Raw genomic sequence first — 20,026 nt, 5'->3', positions numbered from 1 at the left:
TCTGTGCTCCAACCATTCCAATTATAATACAGTCGCAGTGTATCTGTTGAACATACACATTTTAAAAATTAAACCTTTAGTTTAGCTCTGGCTGGTAATGAATAGAAGTATAGAACACAAAATTAGAAACTCTTCTCATTATGTTTTGTCACATGTAACTTTCCTATAATAATGTGAGTCTCATCAGGATCAGATCTTAAACTCAGTAAATAGAAAGCACACATCGTGGCTTACTCCATCCAACACTCTGGAAAGGCCGCTAAACCGCCAAAGAGGCTCAGGTTGGCACTGCAGCCTTCTTATTTTTATTTTCCTAGAGATGCAAGAAGCCTGAAGGTTAAAGCACAAAATTGCTTCCACCAGTCTCATGAATTTTGAAGCGGCTCCAGCGCTAGCGGTGCTTATTTCACACTGCAGAGTGGTGCTGTAACCCTGACTCTCCTGCTACCATGGCAACCTGTTGGTTCAGAATGAATTGAATTGTGGGGTTACCAATAAGGGGAACGGGGAAGGGGCTTCTGCTTTATTTATTTTTTAAGTCAGCTTACTGTGTAATGCCTATGAATGGGAAGACCAAGAAGAAATAATTCTGTTGTTTCCTTTAAAATGTATGTGGCTTTTTAAACACACCGTGGTTATTAACTATTCATGTTAAACCTATAGGGGTTAGTTTATCATTGTATCATCATTGGAATGTAGAGAACAAATAAAATCAGATTAAAGTCTTCGTTATCTCATTGAAAATTTGTTTAAAAAAAAGATTTGGGCAGTGTGCAGAAAGGACAATATATGAAATTGGAACTTGATCTGTCAGTTTTCCCTGCCCATATTGGGGAACTTTAGCATGATTTGCAATTTTAAGCTTAAAATAAACCTGAAGTGTTGGTTCATACCACCCACAGACTTCTGAATATTCCAATTCCCGTGAAATGGCCCCAGTTAAATTGGAACTCATGACAGATGGAATCAGAACTTGTTGCTTAATCACAAATCACTTTCTCAAAATAGCCACAGCATGAGAAATAATCCTGTTTGTAAATGGAGTAAAAGTGCCTTCAGAGTGTGGTCTGTTTTGTGGAAATACATTATATGTATCCTTTTATATCCCTCTCTCTACATAATGTCTAATACTAGGATTTACACATTGCAATGGTTAATAATAGTTGTTGATTAATTGACTGGGAAATTCTACCTTGTAATATTTAGCAATTACTTTGGTCTGGGCACTGCAAAGCCACTTCGCACACATTGCTGATAAATCCTCAACAATAACCTTGTAAGGTAAGTATTATCCCTTCCTCAGATTCCAGCTAGATTAAGTGTCTGATCAAATAAATCACAAGGCCAGTAATTTTACTCAGCTTGTTTTGTTTCATTTATTAGATCCAAAGCCTCTTCTCCAAGTAAATGTTCCAATCTATCAGGTCAGAGGGACTTTCTGGAACTGAAGTCTGAATGCTCTTTGAGGCTATGATACAGGAATTGATATGCCAGCCAACATTAGAAAGGCTACTATTACGTGGTGGGCCAAACTCACCCTGTAAAACATGTGTGAAAACTTAATTGTTTTAAAATAGCAAACTTGTGTTTCTAGACCTCAGGATTAGAAAACTGCCAGTTAAAAAGGGATACCAGTGTAGGGGGAGCTACAGTCGGGTTCAAACTCAAACTAAGGTAAATATTAAATTTGATACTGTTTGAAGCATAGACCATGGTACTATTCTGGGATTTCAGATGTTTCTGAAACACCAAGGCTAAAGAGCCCTTCAGATGACCAGTGGGATGCACAGTAGGCACGTTTTTCTTTTCTATTAAATTGAGCTGAAGTTACAGAGGTCCATGCACAGACTCCAAAAAAACACAAGACAGCAAAGAGGAAGGTATGCTAGATAACATCTTCTCATTCATTCAACACATGTACACTGAGCGACTCACATGAAAGAGCCATGGTTTGGGCATCGTAGAGGATATAGAGAGGGGATTCAGAGCAAGCCTCTGACTTCAGAGAGCTTATAATTTAACAGGTGAAACAGAGAGGTCAACATGACTAGCCATCGCTATGTAGCAAGACCAAGAGAAAAAGAAATATTGCAACAAGGGTAAAAGAAAATCACCGTGAGAGCTAAGAAAAAGGAGCAGTCAGTGCACTCTTAATGGAGGTGGCAGCATGTACACTAAGCCTTGAAAAATGACTAAAATGTTGGAAGACTCCAGCAGGCTGAGGAAGCAAAAGCATCAAGATATAAATATGTGCTGGAGCAACAGGAAGTACCAACGCGGCTCTTACATCATTTTGTCTTAGCATGAACCTTATAGCCCATCTTCACCAAGACCTTCTACCCTACCACCCAGTGTTCCCCGATGACATTTAGAAGTCACAACAATGATAATGATTTAATAAAAGGTCATCAAGAAAAAAAAGGAATCTGATAAAATAACAAACCTCAAGGCATAAACAATACATTTTTTAACATCTTTATTGGAGTATAATTGCTTTACAATAGTGTGTCAGTTTCTGCTTTATAACAAAGTGAATCAGCTATACACATACATATATCCCCATTTCTCTTCCGTCTTGTTTCTCCCTCCCACCCTCCCTATCTCATCCCTCTAGGTGGTCACAAAGCACTGAGCTGATCTCCCTGTGCTATGTGGCTGCTTCCCACTAGCTATACATTTCTCCAGAGAAGATATACAGATTGCCAGCAAACATATGAAAGGATGCTCAACATCACTAATCATTAGAGAAATGCAAATCAAAACTACAATGAGGTATCACCTCACACCGGTCAGAATGGCCATCATCAAAAACCCTACAAACAATAAATTCTGGATAGGGTGTGGAGAAAAGGGAACCCTCTTGCACTGTTGGTGGGAATGTAAAGTGATACAGCCACTATGGAGAACAGTATGAAGGTTCCTTAAAAAACTAAAACTAGTACTACCATACGACCCAGCAATCCCACTACTGGGCATATGCCCTGAGAAAACCATAATTCAAAGAGTCATGTACCACAAGGTTCGTTGCATCTCTGTTTACAACAGCCAAGACAGGGAAGCAACCTAACTGTCCATCGACAGAGGAATGGGTAAAGAAGATGTGGCACGTATATACAATAGAATATTACTCAGTCATAAAAAGAAACAAATTGAGTTATTTGTAGTGAGTGGATGGGCCTAGAGACTGTCATACAGAGTGAAGTCAGAAAGAGAAAAACAAATACCGTATGCTAACACATATATATGGAATCTAAAACAAACAAAAAAATGGTTTTGAAGAACCTAGGGGCAGGACAGGAATAAAGACACAGACATAGAGAATGGACTTGAGGACACAGGGAGGGGGAAGGGTAAGCTGGGACAAAGTGAGAGAGTGGCATGGACATATATACACTACCAAAACAATACATTCTTACTTGAAAAGGTCTTGAGAATGGAAAGTGGAGTGGATGTAGCCATATGTAAATGATATGGAAATTAACTATAAATACACATGTGGCTTTGGCCCTCCAGAAAAAGAAACTTGCTAATGATTGCTGTAATAAACCCCTTAGAAGGTAGACACTGTCTGAACACTTGCAGACAGATTGTCATCTTTGTTCCAAATCAAAAGGCTTAAATCTGCCAGGAAAACTCCACTGGCTTTTCAGTCCCTGGTTCTTTTCACCCTTCAGAAGTTCCCTCATCAAAGCCCATGGGACTTCCTAGCCTTCCAACCGTCAGGAAGAATAGTTGCAGCATAAATATCATTAGCCGTAATAGCTACGTATTTGGGCTAGCATAACTTATATCAGCATGTGGCCAATTTCCATAGCATTTATAATAGCAGTGATTTTTTTTCTTGTATGGGGTAAAATAACTATAATTCTCACTTATATTGATAAAAATACCAAAATAACTATAATTTTGTAATGGTAGAGAACTATGGCATTTTAGAGGATTGCCTAATCATGGCATCAGCCCTTCTGATAATGCATAAGTTAAACTGAAAAAGATATCTGGGGCCGGTTGTCACAAGCTGACAGCTCTTACCTATCCCGTTTCTGTGAATGCTAAGGTACAGAGGTAATTGAGTTCCAAAGCTGCTGCTACGTTTCCTTTAGGCAAAGGTAAAAGACTTGGCAAAGAAAGATATTGAAATCTGGATCAAAAAGTTTTATTTCATTAATTTTATTCTGTAAAAATTTACTTTACTGATGTTATTAATTTTCATTAATTTCACTCTGAAAAATTTAAAATGAGTCTAATCAAATTTGTATTGATATAATAAATTTGATATTTATTTTTTCAACAAAGATTTACCTTGTTTCTCTGTTCTAAATTTTTTTTTTAATTTTTTTTTATTCAAAGAGAAAGTCACAAAAATTATAATCATCCTCATCAGTTCACTCAGTCCCATGTAATTAATTTTTTTTCATCTTGATCTTTTGTTAGCACTTTAACGAATTCATCAGTCTTCCATTAGAGTTCTGAAAATGCTTATTCATTCAGTTCAGCAGTATAGTCAGTTACCAGAAACCTGTACTTGTCAGTCTTTTCCATGAATTCCTTGAAGATGAAACCCTTTTACAGGAACATTTTTGCAAAAGCATCAGAGTATACCCAAAATTGTCTGTAAATGACAAAAGACTTAAAAATGACCACAGTTAAAGATTTGATGAAAGTTCATAATAATGCAATTGACAAGGAAATTTAGTTATTTCTGAGATATACATTTTAAAATAATAACTAGAATTATGACTTTAACATTATACCAGAACATATAAGATTTTTAGGAATTTCATGTAATGTCTGAAATGATTATATTAACATATTTCCATACAAATAACCCAAAGAAAGTTTAGTATTAGTTTTTTGTTCTTTTTAATTTTAATTTATTTACTTTTTTATACAGTAGGTTCTTATTAGTCATCAATTTTATACACATCAGTGTATACATGTCAATCCCAATCTCCCAATTCATCACACAACCATCCCCACCCTGCCGCTTTCCCCCCTTGGTGTCTATACGTTTCTTCTCTACATCTGTGTCTCAAATTCTGCCCTGCAAACCGGTTCATCTGTACTATTTTTCTAGGTTCCACATACATGTGTCAATATACGTTATTTGTTTTTCACTTTCTGACTTATGTCACTCTGTATGACAGTCTCTAGATCCATCCATGTCTCAACAAATGACCCAATTTCCTTCCTTTTACAGCTGAGTAATATTCCATTGTATATATGTACCACATCTTCTTTAACCATTCGTCTACCGATGGGCATTTAGGTTGCTTCCATGACCTGGCTATTGTAAATAGTGCTGCAATGAAAATTGGGGTGCATGTGTCTTTTTGAATTATGGTTTTCTATGGATATATGCCCAGTAGTGGGATTGCTGGATCATATGGTAATTCTATTTTTAGTTTTCTAAGGAACCTCCATACTGTTCTCCATAGTGGCTGTATCAATTTACATTCCCACCAACAGTGCAAGAGGGTTCCCTTTTCTCCACAGCCTCTCCAGCATTTGTTGTTTGTAGATATTCTGATAATGCCCATTCTAGCTGCTGTGCGGTGATACCTCATTGTAGTTTTGATTTGCATTTCTCTAATAATTAGTTATGTTAAGCACCTTTTCATGTATTTCTTGGCCAACTGTATGTCTTCTTTGGAGAAATGTCTATTTAGGTCTTCTGCCCATTTTTGGACGGGGTTGCTTGTTTCTTTAATATTGAGCTGCATGAGCTGTTTATATATTTTGGAGATTAATCTCCTTTGTCCATTGATTCATTTGCAAATATTTTCTCTCATTCTAAGGGTTGTCTTTTCATCTTGTTTATGATTTCCTTTGCTGAGCAAAAGGTTTTAAGTTTCAGTAGGTCCCATTTGTTATTTTTGTTTTTATTGCCATTACTCTAGGAAGTGGATCAAAAAAGATCTTGCTGTGACTTAGGTCAAAGAGTGTTCTTCCTGTTTTCCTCTAAGTGTTTTATAGTGTCCAGGCTTACATTTAGGTCTTGAATCCATTTTGAGTTTATTTTTGTGTATGGTTTTAGGAAGTGTTCTAATTTCATTCTTTTACATGTAGCTGTCCAGTTTTCTCAGCACCACTTATTGAAGAGACTCTCCTTTCTCCATTGTATATCCTTGCCTCCTTTGTTGTAGATTAGTTGACCATAGGTGCATGGGTTTATCTCTGGGTTTTCTATCTTGTTCCATTGATCTATAATTCTGTTTTTGTGCCACTACCATATTGTATTGATGACTGTAGCTTTGTAGCATAGTCTGAAGACAGGGAGTCTGATTCCTCCAGCTCCACTTTTCTCCCTCAGTACTGCTTTGGCTTTTCGGGGTCTTTTGTGTCTCCATACAAATTTTAAGATATTTTGTTCTAGTTCTGTAAAAAATTCCATTAGTAATTTGATAGGGATTGCATTGAATCTGTAGGTTGATTTGGGTAGTATAGTCATTTTCACAATATTGATTCTTGCAATCCAGGAACATGGTATATCTCTCAATCTGTTGGTATCATCTTTAATTTCTTTTACCAGTGTCTTATAGTTTTCTGCATACAGGTCTTTTGTCTCTCTAGGTAGGTTTATTCCTAGGTGTTTGATTGTTATTGTTACAATGGTAAATGGGAGTGTTTCCTTAATTTCTCTTTCAGATTTTTCATCATTAGTGTATAGAAATGCAAGAGATTTCTGTACATTAATTTTGTATCCTGTCACTTTACCAAATTCATTGATTAGCTCTAGAAGTTTTCTGGTGGCATCTTAAGGATTATCTATGTATAGTATCACGCCATCTGCAGACAGTGACAGTTTTACTTCTTCTTTTCCAATTTGTATTCCTTTTATTTCTTTTTCTTCTCTGATTGCCATGGCTAGGACTTCCAAAACTATGTTGAAAAACAGTGGTGAGAGTGGACATCCTTGTCTCATTCCTGATCTTAGAGGAAATGCTTTCACTTTTTCACCATTGAGAATGATGTTTGCTGTGGGTTTGTCATATATGGTCTTTATTATGTTGAGGTAGGTTCCCTCTATGCCCACTTTCTGGAGAGTTTTTATCATAAATGGGTGTTGAATTTTGTCAAAAGCTTTTTCTGCATCTATTGAGATAATCATATGGTTTTTCTTCTTCAATTTGTTAATATGGTATATCACATTAACTGATTTGCGTATATTGAAGAATCCTTGCATCCCTGGGATAAATCCCACTTGATCATGGTGTATGATTCCTTTAATGTGTTGTTGGATTCTGTTTGCTAGTATTTTGTTGAAGATTTTTGCATCTATATTCATCAGTGATGTTGGTCTGTATGGTTTTTTTGTAGTATCTTTGTCTGGTTTTGGTATCAGGGTGATGGTGGACTCATAGAATGAGTTTGGGAATGTCCCTTCCTCCACAATTTTTTAGAAGAGTTTGAGAAGGATGGGTGCTAGCTCTTTTCTAAATGTTTGATAGAATTCACCTGTGAAGCCATCTGGTCCTGGACTTCTGTTTGTGGGAAGATTTTTTAATCACAGTTTCAATTTCATTACTTGTGATTGTTCTGTTCATATTTTCTATTTCTTCCTGGTTCAGTCTTGGAAGGTTATACCTTTCTAAGAATTTGTCCATTTCTTCCAGGTTGTCCATTTTATTCGCATAAAGTTGCTTGTAGTAGTCTCTTAGGATGTTTTGTATTTCTGCAGTGTCTGTTGTAACTTCTCCTTTTTCATTCCTAATTTATTGATTTGACTCCTCTCCCTCTTTTTCTTGATGAGTCTGGCTAATCAATTTTGTTTATCTTCTCAAAGAACCAGCTTTTAGTTGTATTGATCTTTGCTATTGTTTTCTTTGTTTGTATTTCATTTATTTCTGCTTGATTTTTTTGATTTCTGCTAACTTTGGGTTTTGTTTGTTCTTTCTCTAGTTCCTTTAAGTGTAAGGTTAGATTTTTTATTTGAGATTTTTCTTGTTTCTTGAGGTAGGCTTGTATAGCTATAATCTTCCCTCTTAGAACTGCCTTTGCTGCATCCCATAGGTTTTGGATCATCGTGTTTTCATTGTCATTTGTATCTAGGTATATTTTGATTTCCTCTTTGATTTCTTCAGTGATCTCTTAGTTATTTAGTAACATATTGTTTAGCTTCCATGTGTTTGTGTTTTTTACGTTTTCTTCCCTGTACTTCATTTCTTTTTTTTTTTTGCAGTATGCGGGTCTCTCACTGTTGTGGCCTCTCCCGTTGCAGAGCACAGGCTCCGGATGCAGAGGCTCAGTGGCCATGGCTCACGGGCCCAGCCACTCCATGGCGTGTGGGATCTTCCCGGACCTGGGCACAAACCCGTGTCCCCTGCATCGACAGGCAGACTCTCAACCACTGTGCCACCAGGGAAGCCCTGGGTCTTGTTTTTGTATCCATTCAGCAAGCCTATGTCTTTTACTTGGAGCATTTAATCCATTCACGTTTAAGGTAGTTATCGATATGTATGTTCCTATGACCATTTTCTTAATTGTCCTGGGTTTGTTTTTGTAGGTCCTTTTCTTCTCTTGTGGTTCGCACTTAGAGAAGTTCCTTTAACATTTGTTATAGAGCTAATTTGTTGGTGCTGAATTCTCTTAGCTTTTACTTGTCTGTAAAGCTTTTGATTTCTCCATCGAATCTGAATGAGATCCTTGCTGGGTAGAGTAATCTTGGTTGTAGTTTCTTCCCTTTCATCACTTTAAGTATATCATGCCACTCTCTTCTGGCTTGTAGCTTTTTTGCTGAGAAATCAGCTGTTAACTTATGGGAGTTCTCTTGCATGTTATTTGTCATTTTTTTCCTTGCTGCTTTCAATAATTTTTCTTTGTCTTTAATTTTTGCCAATTTGATTACTATGTGTCTCATTGTGTTTCTCCTTGGGTTTATCCTGTATGTGACTCACTGCACTTCCTGGACTTGGGTGGCGATTTCTTTTCCCATGCTAGGGAAATTTTCGAGTATAACCTCTTCAAATATTTTCTCTCGTCCTTTCTCTCCCTCTTCTCCTTCTGGGACCCCTACAATGTGAATGCTGTTCTGTTTAATGTTGTCCCAGAGGTCTCTTAGGCTGTCTTCATTTCTTTTCATTCTTTTTTCTTTATTCTGTTCAGCAACAGTGAATTCCACCATTCTGTTTTCCAGGTCACTTATCCGTTCTTCTGCCTCAGTTATTCTGCTATTGATTCCTTCTAGTGTAGTTTTCATTTCAGTTATTGTATTGCTCATCTCTGTTTGTTTGTTCTTTAATTCTTCTAGGTCTTTGTTAAACATTTCTTGCATCTTCCCAATCTTTGCCTCCATTCTTTTTCTGAGGTCCTGGATCATCTTCACTATCATTATTCTGAATTCTTTTTCTGGAAGGTTGCCTATCTCCACTTCATTTAGTTGTTTTTCTGGGGTTTTATCTTGTTCCTTCATCTGGTACATAGCCCTCTGCCTTTTCATCTTGTCTATCTTTCTGTGAATGTGTTTTTGTTCCACGGGCTGCAGGGTTGTAGTTCTTGCTTCTGTTGTCTGCCCTCTGGTGGATGAGGCTCTCTAAGAGGCTTGTGTAAGTTTCCTAATGGGAGGGACTGGTGGTGGGTAGAGCTGACTGTTGCTCTGTTGGGTTGTGCTCAGTAAAACTTTAATCCACTTGACTGCTGATGGGTGGGGCTGGGTTCCTTCCCTGTTGGTTGTTTGGCCTGAGGCAACCCAACACTGGAGTCTACTTGGGCTCTTTGTTGGGTCTAATGACAGACTCTGCGAGGGCTCATGCCAAGGAGTATTTCCCAGAACTTCTGCTGCCAGTGTCCTTGTCCCCACAGTGAGTCACAGCCACCCCCCACCTCTGCAGGAGACCCTCCAACACTAGCAGGTAGGTCTGGTTCAGTCTCCCCTGGGGTCACTGCTCCTTCCGCTGGGTCCCAATGTGCATACTACTATGTGTGTGCCCTCCAAGAGTGGAGTCTCTGTTTTCCCCAGTCTTGTTGAAGTCCTGCAATCAAATCCCACCAGGCTTCAAAGTCTGATTCTCTAGAAATTCTTCCTCCTGTTGCCAGACCTCCAGGTTGGGAAGCCTGTTGTGGGGCTCAGCACCTTCATTCCAGTGGGTGGACTTCTGTGGTATAAGTGTTCTCCCATCTGTGAGTCACCCACCCAGCAGTTATGAGGTTTGATTTTACTGTGATTGCGCCAATCCTACCGTCTCATTGTGGCTTCTCCTTTGTTTTTGGATGTGGGGTATCTTTTTTGGTGAGTTCCGGTGTCTTCCAGTCAATGATTGTCCAACAGCTAGTTGTGCTTCTGGTGTTCTCACAAGAGGGAGTGAGAGCACGTCCTTCTACTCTGCCATCTTGGTTCCTAGTCCCACTATTCTAAATTTAAAGTCAAGTTCCATTCTTCCTTCTCCCCTATCTTTTCTCCCTTATTTCTTCATTCTCAATTCATTCATTTGGTCAATATCTATTTTCTGTACATTTTTTATATTCCAGTAACTGTTCTAGGAAGCTAGAGATACCACAATGAATAAAACAAACAATACCTACCCTCAGGGAGATTACATGCTAGTGGTTGAGGAGTAGACAATAAAAAAAATAAAAGTGAAAATTAAGAATGGTAGATAAAAGTGCTAAGGATAAAAAACCAGGCAATGAATGGAGACAGGAAAAGTGTGTAGGAGTTGAAATTTTAGAAAGAGTGGCATCAAGAAGTCAATATTTGTACAGAAAACTTGAAGGAAGTAAGAGGGAAAACCATGTAGATATTTGGGGAAATAGCACTTCTGAAGGAGGAAACAGCAATTGCAAAACTCTTGAGGCATATTCAAGGAACAGTGAGAAAGCCAGTGCAGGCAGAAAAGAGAGTAATGAAGAGAGTACTAGGAAACTCAGAGCCAGATCATGCAGTTGTAGGAGAGAAGGTAAGAGTGGGTGGAGAATTGGACTTTACTAGAATTCTTGTTTAGCAAAGAAGTTACAATGAAACACAAGAGGCAGAAGGGAGTTAATGTTTACAAAGGAATGACTATAATGATGAACCATGAAATTTAAACTTGGCAACGTGGGTGGTGAAGAATAAAGGGGATAAGAGAGAGTGGAAAGATGGTAGGATCCATAGGTTACATTTTTGGTGGGTGTGGGGGATTACTGGTATTAAGGTACTAGAGGCAGTACCATGGAAATATAGAAGGTGGTTGTTAGAGTAAAATGTTTGGAATTCAGTTTTAGGATACGTTGCAGTTATTAGTAAGGAAAAGAGCAAGGGCATAACCATGCAAGTGAATAGCTGATGGAGGATGGAGCCTGGAAAATATTGGAAAGATCATCTTTATGAATATTGAAAACAACAGGTATGAACACAGTAGCAGTGCTAGAAAAAGTGACAGTGATCAGGACCTATATTTAATGCGTGAGGGTAAGTGACCTGGGGCAGTAGATGTCTGCAACAGTGGGGGGTAAAGGGTGGGTAGTAAGTGATGGCATGAGATTCAAAGTCGGATGTTTTTATGGAAGAGAGAAGATGTACTGTAAGCAGCAAAGAGGAGAAAGAGAGTTTCAGGGGAAACAGGAACCTCAGAGGAGAGGTAGGTTTTCCCCAGAGAAAGAAGGTTAAAAAAAACATTCACAGAAGAGTTTGAGGATGCAGGGGATTTTGCTGATGACTGACCTTGAGTATCAAAGACAAATGAAAAAAGATATAGGATATGGGACAGAGTGGGAATTGGGGTCCAAAGAAGTGATATACAAAGTTTGGAGGTGTCAGTATGGGAAATGAGGGATGACTTGGAAGTCTTGTTATAAAGGACACCATCAGCTTAGTCCTAACTGTGCCCAAAATAGGTAGGGTCAAGAGGCTGGGAGTGTTGAAGGAAGGGAAGGGTTGGTAGGTGGTGGTCTTGCCGAAAGCATACAGAGTGCTAGGCCATCTGACTCCTGTCAAGGCATGGACTCCTACAAAGGGGTACAGTTGTAGTGCACCCTCCCAACGGTGGCCTGTAGGGGGCATTTGTGAGGAGGGCTCAAGCTACTTCCTGACTTCTGCTGAAGGAGGCTTCTTGCCAGGGAAAAGGGCAGTGTTGCCCTAATCCCAACTAGTTTGTCATCCACATCCTTGAATGATACTTAGAGCTTAATTTCTTATGCTAGTAAGCAATGTACTAAAACACTTATGAAAAAATACCTTTAGATCAGAAATAAATAAATCTGATGACTCAATAGCTGGGTATATGGTGATGCTGCAAAAAGGCAAAGATGCTTGCTGACTAGTGTCTGAGAGAAGTCAGGTAAAGAATATATATCCCAAATTAATATATTTCCCCAACTGCCAATCCTGATGCCAGAAATGTCACTGTTAGAGAATCAGGGAATTTCAACTGTAACTGAGACTTTGAGAAAAAGCAGCACAGTGTAGCAGAATGAGTGCAGGGTTTGCCAGCCCACTAATGTGTGTGCAAATCCTAGCCTGGGGCCTCATCAGCTGTGTTGTGTCAATTAACTTGCTCTCATTTTCTAACCTCCCCGTAGAACATTCACACATCACAGTGAAGGCAAGTGTCTGTTGGGTGGACATGTGTCAAGGTCTCATTTTGCTTAGGGCAAGTGTGGAGAGAGTCACGTGACTGATTTAGGGTACTAGGTGTGGCTGGCTGCATGAAACAGAAAATCAAAGAGAAAATGTAATGGGCAGGTGGTGTATGTGAACATCTGCAAAGCATGGCATATAAATATGTACTTAGACTTTAAGCTGCACAAATATCCTGGATCTTTCCATAATCTTGAATTCATAGTACTGCCCCATGAGGCATTTGAGTAAAAACCACTTATCAGAAACACTGTAGAGACAATTCCCCTCTAAGGCCTTAGATTATAGATTCTAGAATTCCACGAAAGTGTATGATAATTGGACAGAAAAGAGTCTGGGCAAAATTACAAAATAGGAAACCCTACATTCAGTGTTTTCCCCAAGGTGTGCAGGGCCTTTTCATTGCCTTTTAATCATTCCAGGATTGTCCCTCCCCCCCCCCCCCACCTATGACACACACACACACACACACACACACACACACACACACTGGCCTCCCTTGGAAGTGACCCATACTGAGACTACATAAGCCTCCCACCACCCCACATCCAATGCCCCATCCCTCAGCTGAAACGGCCCTCCCCAGAGAGGCAGTGTAGTAAAGTGGTTAAGAACACAGGCTTTGGCAATTTATAATAATGGGTGACTTGGGAGAAGTTATTTAAACTTTCTGAGTTTTGCTTTTTCTGATGTAAAAGGGTGATAATAAGTGACGCTTGACAGTGATACAGTACAAACTGAATGAGATAAAGTGTTTAGTATCGTGCCTGGTGCAAAATAAATATTCAGTAAATAGCAACTCTGATTTATTTCCTTGGTTTTTTACGACCACTGTTGCTTTGTTGCTCTATATATTTTCTTGCTGCTGTTGTTGTCGATTCCCTGTTGATATGTCAGGATGCTGATAGCATCTACCCCTGAAGTGACGCACATCATGACAATTATGTACTGCTTAGCCCACTCAGGATTCTCTCTAACACATGGACAAGAGAGAGGGCAGCTGAGGTATTCCCACTGTGCCTAAGCCATTCACTTACCTGACAGTCAGTTTGGGGATCCTTTGGCCCCTCTCAAACCATACAAAATAATAGCTGCCTTGTCTTCTGGGGACCAGGGTGACGTGAGAATAGGTAGATTGCTTCCAATATAGTAGATTGCTATAACTGTTTCTGACTGCCCCGTACATATCTCTTCTTTTTCAGTGCTGGTTATGGAAGACTTAAATGTTTGCATTTATATAAATCAAGGGTAAAAGGTATAAATATGATACTAAAAGTCTTATTCCATAATCATAAATATGAGAAAAACTACAGGCAAGCATTAGGTAGTGGGCTGCTAGAGGATGTTGCATTCTACAAATGTGTAGTATGGCCATATGTTTAAATTCCTTATTTCTTACCTGGATAGACTGTGGAAGGTGATGATTTTCTCTTTTAGCTCCATGCTGCTTGCTCCATAGTCACCGTCTCTGGTTTTCCAGAATGAATAACCCACAGTTGTCCAGAAATAACATTTATTAATCAACAACAAAACACACAATAGAAAAGGCCTTATAAATAAAACTATATATTTATAATGCTTTATTTTTTTTTGCTCCAATACTCCACAAAACACTACAGACAGTAACAAAATAATTCAATAAGTATTAAAAACTTTCAAGAGAATTATAGGACACTCTTTGTCATATGTGAGCATCAACAATGCCACAGCCATTAGATACACTATTAAACACTATCATAGATATCTTTCTTGAATAAGGGATATGATTAGTATTTTTACTCAGAAGTCATAACATTTACACATATCCATACACAAGAGAACAGCTCAGAGCTAGTGAAGTAGACACCCCAGTGAAATGGAATCACCTGCCTGTACATCATTTAAAGGTATAACAGTGTGAACAAGATAGAAGTCAACACACTAAAGAGAAATGTTGGTGTTTGCTTGGGGTGGGAGGGGTGAAAGTAGGGTAATTAATGAAAGCTGCTTACATATTTTCCATTGCTCTCTTAGCAATATGCTCCCTTCCCTTTTCTGCCTTTTCTTGGTTGAGGTATTCCAGCACTTTCATTAGCAGATCTTCATCCAAGTACTGTCTGTTGGGGGTATCGTCACTCTTCGGGGACCCCACAGGGAGCCTTTTGCTTACCAAGGCCAGTTTGTCGGTCTCCTGTGAGCTGTGTTGATTCAAACGCTCTTTGAGGGCCTGCTCGATTTGGTTCTCTTCCTGTAGATCATCTTCAGATGAGCCTTGACTAGGAACTCGCTTCACTTGGTTTGAATTCATGATCTCAGGATATTTAACTAGCATCTTGGCCAAGTACTCTCCTAATTCTTGATCCTTGTCGTTCAGCTTTTCATATGCCATTTGTCTGTTTTCAACATCTGGCATCCAGACAGCTTTGGGAAGTTGGTTTGCTTTAGACCTTCCAGGACCATAGGGGAGTCTTGACAGAACCTTCTCTCGGTTATACTGATTAGGAAAATATGGAGGCTTTTGATTTGCTGCATTTTCCATCCCTAAAAGGTTTAAAATGTCCTCAACACTGAGCCCATCTGGTAGAGCCTCTGCCACAGCACGACCAGGTGTTTTGGGGTAGCCATTCTTGGAGAGCATCTTATTTTGGAACAGATCTGGATGGTCTAAGTCGACCTCTGAGATGTCTTCAGGGTCAAGGGGAATTTCAAGCTCCTGCTCTGGTTCCACTGATACATTTGGCTTCTCTCCAGTTTTGAGCATGTCAATTAAGTCTTCAGGGGGTATTTGTAAATTCCTTGAGATTTCAATCAGCTGATAAATAGATTGAGAATCAAGTGCTTTCTCAAAAAGCCTGGTTGCTCTTTCCCCGTTTTCCCCATTCTGTGACCTCCCACTTCCCGCAACATTCACTAACCTTTTCAGATAGGCAATTACTTTGGAGACATCATCTGAGAGTTGGTCTTTATTCTCTTTCTGGAAATCTTCATCCTGGAGGCCCAGCTGCCCTGAACGCTTCATTTCATCATTGATTTGTTCATTTTTTTCTATATTCTCTTTGCTGTCTCTTACCTCTTCCTGGGTTTGACTCTCTATTTTTTCCTCTACTGGGTTCCAATCTTCTCCCCCAACCACGTCTTCATAGGCAATGTTATTAGCCTTGTAGATATCATCTTCATCATCTGTGTAAAGTTTTTGCTCCTCATCAACCCTCTCACGCTTTTGGTTGTTTGGTCCCGTCAGTTTCCCCAGCTCTTGGAAGACAGATTCCAACGTAGCAAGGCTTTGAGGAGTATATTGTTCCTCTACTATTTCATTTGTGCGTTTAAAGGGGTTGTCCCTGGAATTCTCTTCATATGTAGGAGGGAATCTCATGTGCTTGAGCTTTCTCTCCGGCCACTGTTGAGTCTCATAATCATCAGGCATGTCCATTGGAAAGTTCTTTTCTGAATTCAAGGTATAGGGCTTGTTTTCTTTTGGTGCAGACTGGGGCTCATTTTCAGCCTGTTTCAAAGCTTCAAGTATTATCTTCATCCACTCATCTTCACTCAGGGAATCCCTTGAACTTTCTGGCAAGTCACCATTTTCTTTTTGTTGAAGGGGAACAGAGACACCTTGGTAGGGATTGTAGTCTAGGCTGCTTTCTTCTTTGTGAGCTTGTTGTCGGAGCTTTTCTATGTACTCCAAAGCCCTGATCATTTCAGGACTGGGAAACCTTTGGACATTTTCCAATTTGATATCTGGTTCCTTCTGAAGCAGCTTGTTTCTCTGAAATGAAGCTGCTTCAGCCTCAGAGAGGAGGAAAATTAAAGAGATGAGAGACAGGGCTGCTCCAAGCCAGTGAGTCTTAGCTTCTGCCATGTTTGAAAGATTTCCTTAAAGCACAGAAAACAGGAGTTAACACAAATGAAACAGACTAATAGACGCTATAGCAAAAGAGGTTATTGACCATTGAGGGGAAAAAGAAACCATAGTAGACATTATTCCACATTAATTTAGGATGACTCTTTTTAAAATCTATAAATATTTCCTACACAATCCTCGCAAGCTAACCACAGGAATCTTTAGCAAAATTGTTAGCCATTTGCATCAAATTTGTATGGCATTCTCTTGGTTTAAATAATAGCAAAATCACTGATAGGAAGTTTCTCAAATTTTATTTTTTAATTTATAAAACATGTTGTTTGTTTTGTAGTATGCATTGTTTCTGTTAAATAAAGACTTTCCAAGATGAGTCTTAGTTATCTTGTATAGCATTCCTTCTGAAATCACTGGCAAAAAAATTAGCTGGCTTAACTTAAAACATGCATGTACACACACACACACACACACACACACACACACACAGAGTTATCTCCTTATCAAAAAGCATGTGATTTAGTTCCTGAATTGTCCATCTAATTTGTTGTAGAAACACAGAAAGCAGCAGTGACATTACTATATATGATGAAGTGATACACCATGTTAATGTTAATCATACTGAATTATCTTGTGGATGAGTCCCATTCACATACATTTTCAGAAATAACTTGTTCTCACTCTGCCACTGAATCATACTATTAATTTTGGAAGGTCTATACCTTAATGACCTCCAGAATATGGGTCATCTCAAGTTCCAGCTAGTAGGTAAACCTAATGAAGTTTTTCTTTAAATATCCCCAAAGCAGTATTTATTTACCCATTGAATTCCAAAATATTTAATTTAGAAGTCTGGTATTTTATAATTACTCATCTTGATTGACATGTAATAACACACAGAGTATTGTCAGGACACACAAGCACAATAGCCAGAGTTACAAAAAGTAATAAATCCATGATATCCAGTGAAGTTTATTTCAGTGTAAATGTACTAAAATATAAACTGTTTAAAAATATCTGCACTCCATATTTCTTCTAATAATTTTATTGTGACTGTCTTGTAAAATGCAATCATGGTTATATTTTTCCTCAGCCCTCAAGAGTGTATAGTAAATAATAACAGATGCTACAGAGAGAACATAAGCTTTCTTAACCAGTCTATTTCTGAACTTCTGAGTGTTCCGATTCAGCTTGACTTATGTCTGTGTCTATTTGGGTGTGGACCTATGAAATCTTAAATGACTCATACTGTTAGAAAATCTTAAAATAACCACTATGAAACTCCCAATTTAGATAAATACAGACAATGTGTTGAATTCTTCCTACTTAAAATTTTTCATTCATTTTTTTCCTCCAAGCCCTGATAGTCTCACGTATGAATTAGCAAAAGGATTAGTTTTTACATGTATTACTTTTGGCATTGATAGCATTTAAACCTATTTTAATAGGTTTAGGTTGCAATTTTTGTTACAAATAAAGTAAATGTAAAAGAATTTTATGTTTGTTCATGATATTTTACCTGAATTATGGTTTTGTGATATATAAGCTAAGTTATGTAGGTACAATTATCTACTAGCTTAGACATCAATTGTAGAAAATATCATTGTTCACTGGATTATATTGGTATTTAAATAATGTTCTCAGTTTTTAGAACCTAAAAAAAAGTTGTAATTATAGAAATTTCTTTAGCACATATTTATTCATTAAAATGATTATTAAAATTAGTTAGTAAATATATACATTTATTTCAAAGATCCCCATTAACTTGACTACTTAATTTACTGAAAGGAAAATCTTTAAAGGCATGTCAGAGAAAATTTCTAAAATATTTGCTATGAATCAATGTTTACTAAAGGAAATTGTATTCATAAATTCTTAGGTTTGAGTAAAAGTACATTATGCATTCTTCTTTATACTATTTCAGGATTAATTTAGATTTGGAAATCAATTTTCAACATTGGCATTTGGACTAGTAGTTTTAAGAATCTTAGTGAACTTATTTTCTTTGAGACCATTAACCTGAAGTATATTTAACAGATGGGTTATGTGCTGGTCTTTAAAATCACTATCTTGTAGGTGGGCTTCGCTGTGGAGTTGGGGCAAAATACCCAATGCAGCTATTTAAACCACAGCCTAACAAGAGCTACTGTTTGGTCATTTATTCAGATTCAGTTTGGATGACATAGTTATTGCCTTTGAGTAAGACCCAAGGGATTTCTTTCCCAGGTAGCAGCTCATCTAAGTAGTGACGGTGGTTTCAACAGCTCTAATATTTTATAGAGTTTGAACTAAAGCCTTGTAAGTTAAACTGTCTTTTCTATTGAAATTAGACTAGAGCATTAAATGCAGTTGGATATATCAAATTTGAGCAATTCAACTAGTTAGGATGCAGAAAAAAGAAACATTTGTCCCATTCAAAATATTTAGCAAAATATTGCACAACCTCTTTCAACCAAAGCATAATAATAATAGTTTTTACAGTTATCAATGGTTTCCTCATACATTCCAAATTATGATCTCTCTGTAATCCATGGTCATATCCAACCTGTAACCCAAGATAATATTTCACCCTGAATAAACAAGGAAGCCCATTCTAATCTTACCTTCCTAGGTCTAAAACTAGGAAATAATAATGTAAGCCTTTTCAGAGTATACCAATTGGGCAAATAATTTTATATAGTTAGTTAACTTTGAGCTCTTGCAAGGTAAATGTCAAAGGGAAAAAAAAACCTAATTCCAAAATTGGTTACTTCTATCACTAACGTGTTTAACAGCCTTTGAATCATTGGAAACCTACTGTTAAGAATATTAAGCATATAAATTATATCCTTGGCCTTGTATCTGGTTCTTAGGGGAAGAAACAATAAATTAAGGAAAGAAACAAAATATCAGGCTTGGTTAACTTTACATTAATAATGTGTATTGACACAAATATCCTAAACTTTTTCATGCTTCTTATATATGATTATGTAAATAGCACTATGGTTAGTAAATGCCTAACAGCAAGTGGTGTAAATCACAGATTCAATCATATGTACGTACACATACATAGTGTCCTTACATTGGCTGATGAGCAGCAGGTCGCTGTTCAGCTATTCTATAGACACAAGCTTGCCAATTGGTCTTTTTCTTCTTAGCTAAGAATTAAGGAGAGAACACGCAATTTAGAACTTTCAAGTAAATCAAAGGGAAAAGCAGTCTTACCTCTTTTTTATATGGCAGAGAACGTCCACAGCACGTTCCTCGTGGCCCGCTGCGTGAGCTGCTCGGACCGTTTCAGCACCCGGACAGCTCCTCGGCTTATAGGGAGCCGCCGCGCCTGACACCGCACTGCCACACTGACGTCACCGGCTCAGCCACAAACCCGAGCATAGGCGAGCTTCTTCAGAGACAAAATAAGCACTTTATATATCTTAAAAAAAAAAAAAAAAAAAAAATGTTGCATGCTTACGCCACCTGTCTTTTTGTGGCAAAAACTGCAGTTTCCTTTTTTTTCTTTTATCAAAATCTTTGAGGCTTGAAATAAAATGCTTTGCACAATTTCCCTTAGAAAGAAAAATCCATCAGGTAGACATGGCTAATTGCAATATAATCTCGTCTATGTTCTAATAGCTTGTGATAAGTGTTTCCTATTG

At 38.1% G+C, this 20,026-nt stretch overlaps 1 protein-coding gene across 1 annotated transcript; it reads right to left on the bottom strand.

Annotated features, from left to right (window-relative positions):
* Nucleotides 1-14,121: 14,121 nt before the first annotated feature.
* SCG2 (secretogranin II) lies at nt 14,122-19,693 on the bottom strand. Its single transcript, XM_032637545.1, has 2 exons — nt 19,596-19,693; nt 14,122-16,408 (listed from the first exon to the last, which is right to left on the bottom strand). Exon 2 carries the CDS (start codon nt 16,392-16,394, stop codon nt 14,544-14,546), a length of 1,851 nt encoding a protein of 616 aa, XP_032493436.1. The 5' UTR covers nt 16,395-16,408; nt 19,596-19,693; the 3' UTR covers nt 14,122-14,543.
* Nucleotides 19,694-20,026: the final 333 nt, after the last annotated feature.

The sequence above is a fragment of the Phocoena sinus genome, chromosome 7 (genome assembly GCF_008692025.1).
Source record: "Phocoena sinus isolate mPhoSin1 chromosome 7, mPhoSin1.pri, whole genome shotgun sequence".
NCBI classification, from domain to species: domain Eukaryota; kingdom Metazoa; phylum Chordata; class Mammalia; order Artiodactyla; family Phocoenidae; genus Phocoena; species Phocoena sinus.
The sequence above is the reverse complement of the archived record's forward strand: the minus strand, read 5'-3'. Positions and strand labels throughout refer to the sequence as shown.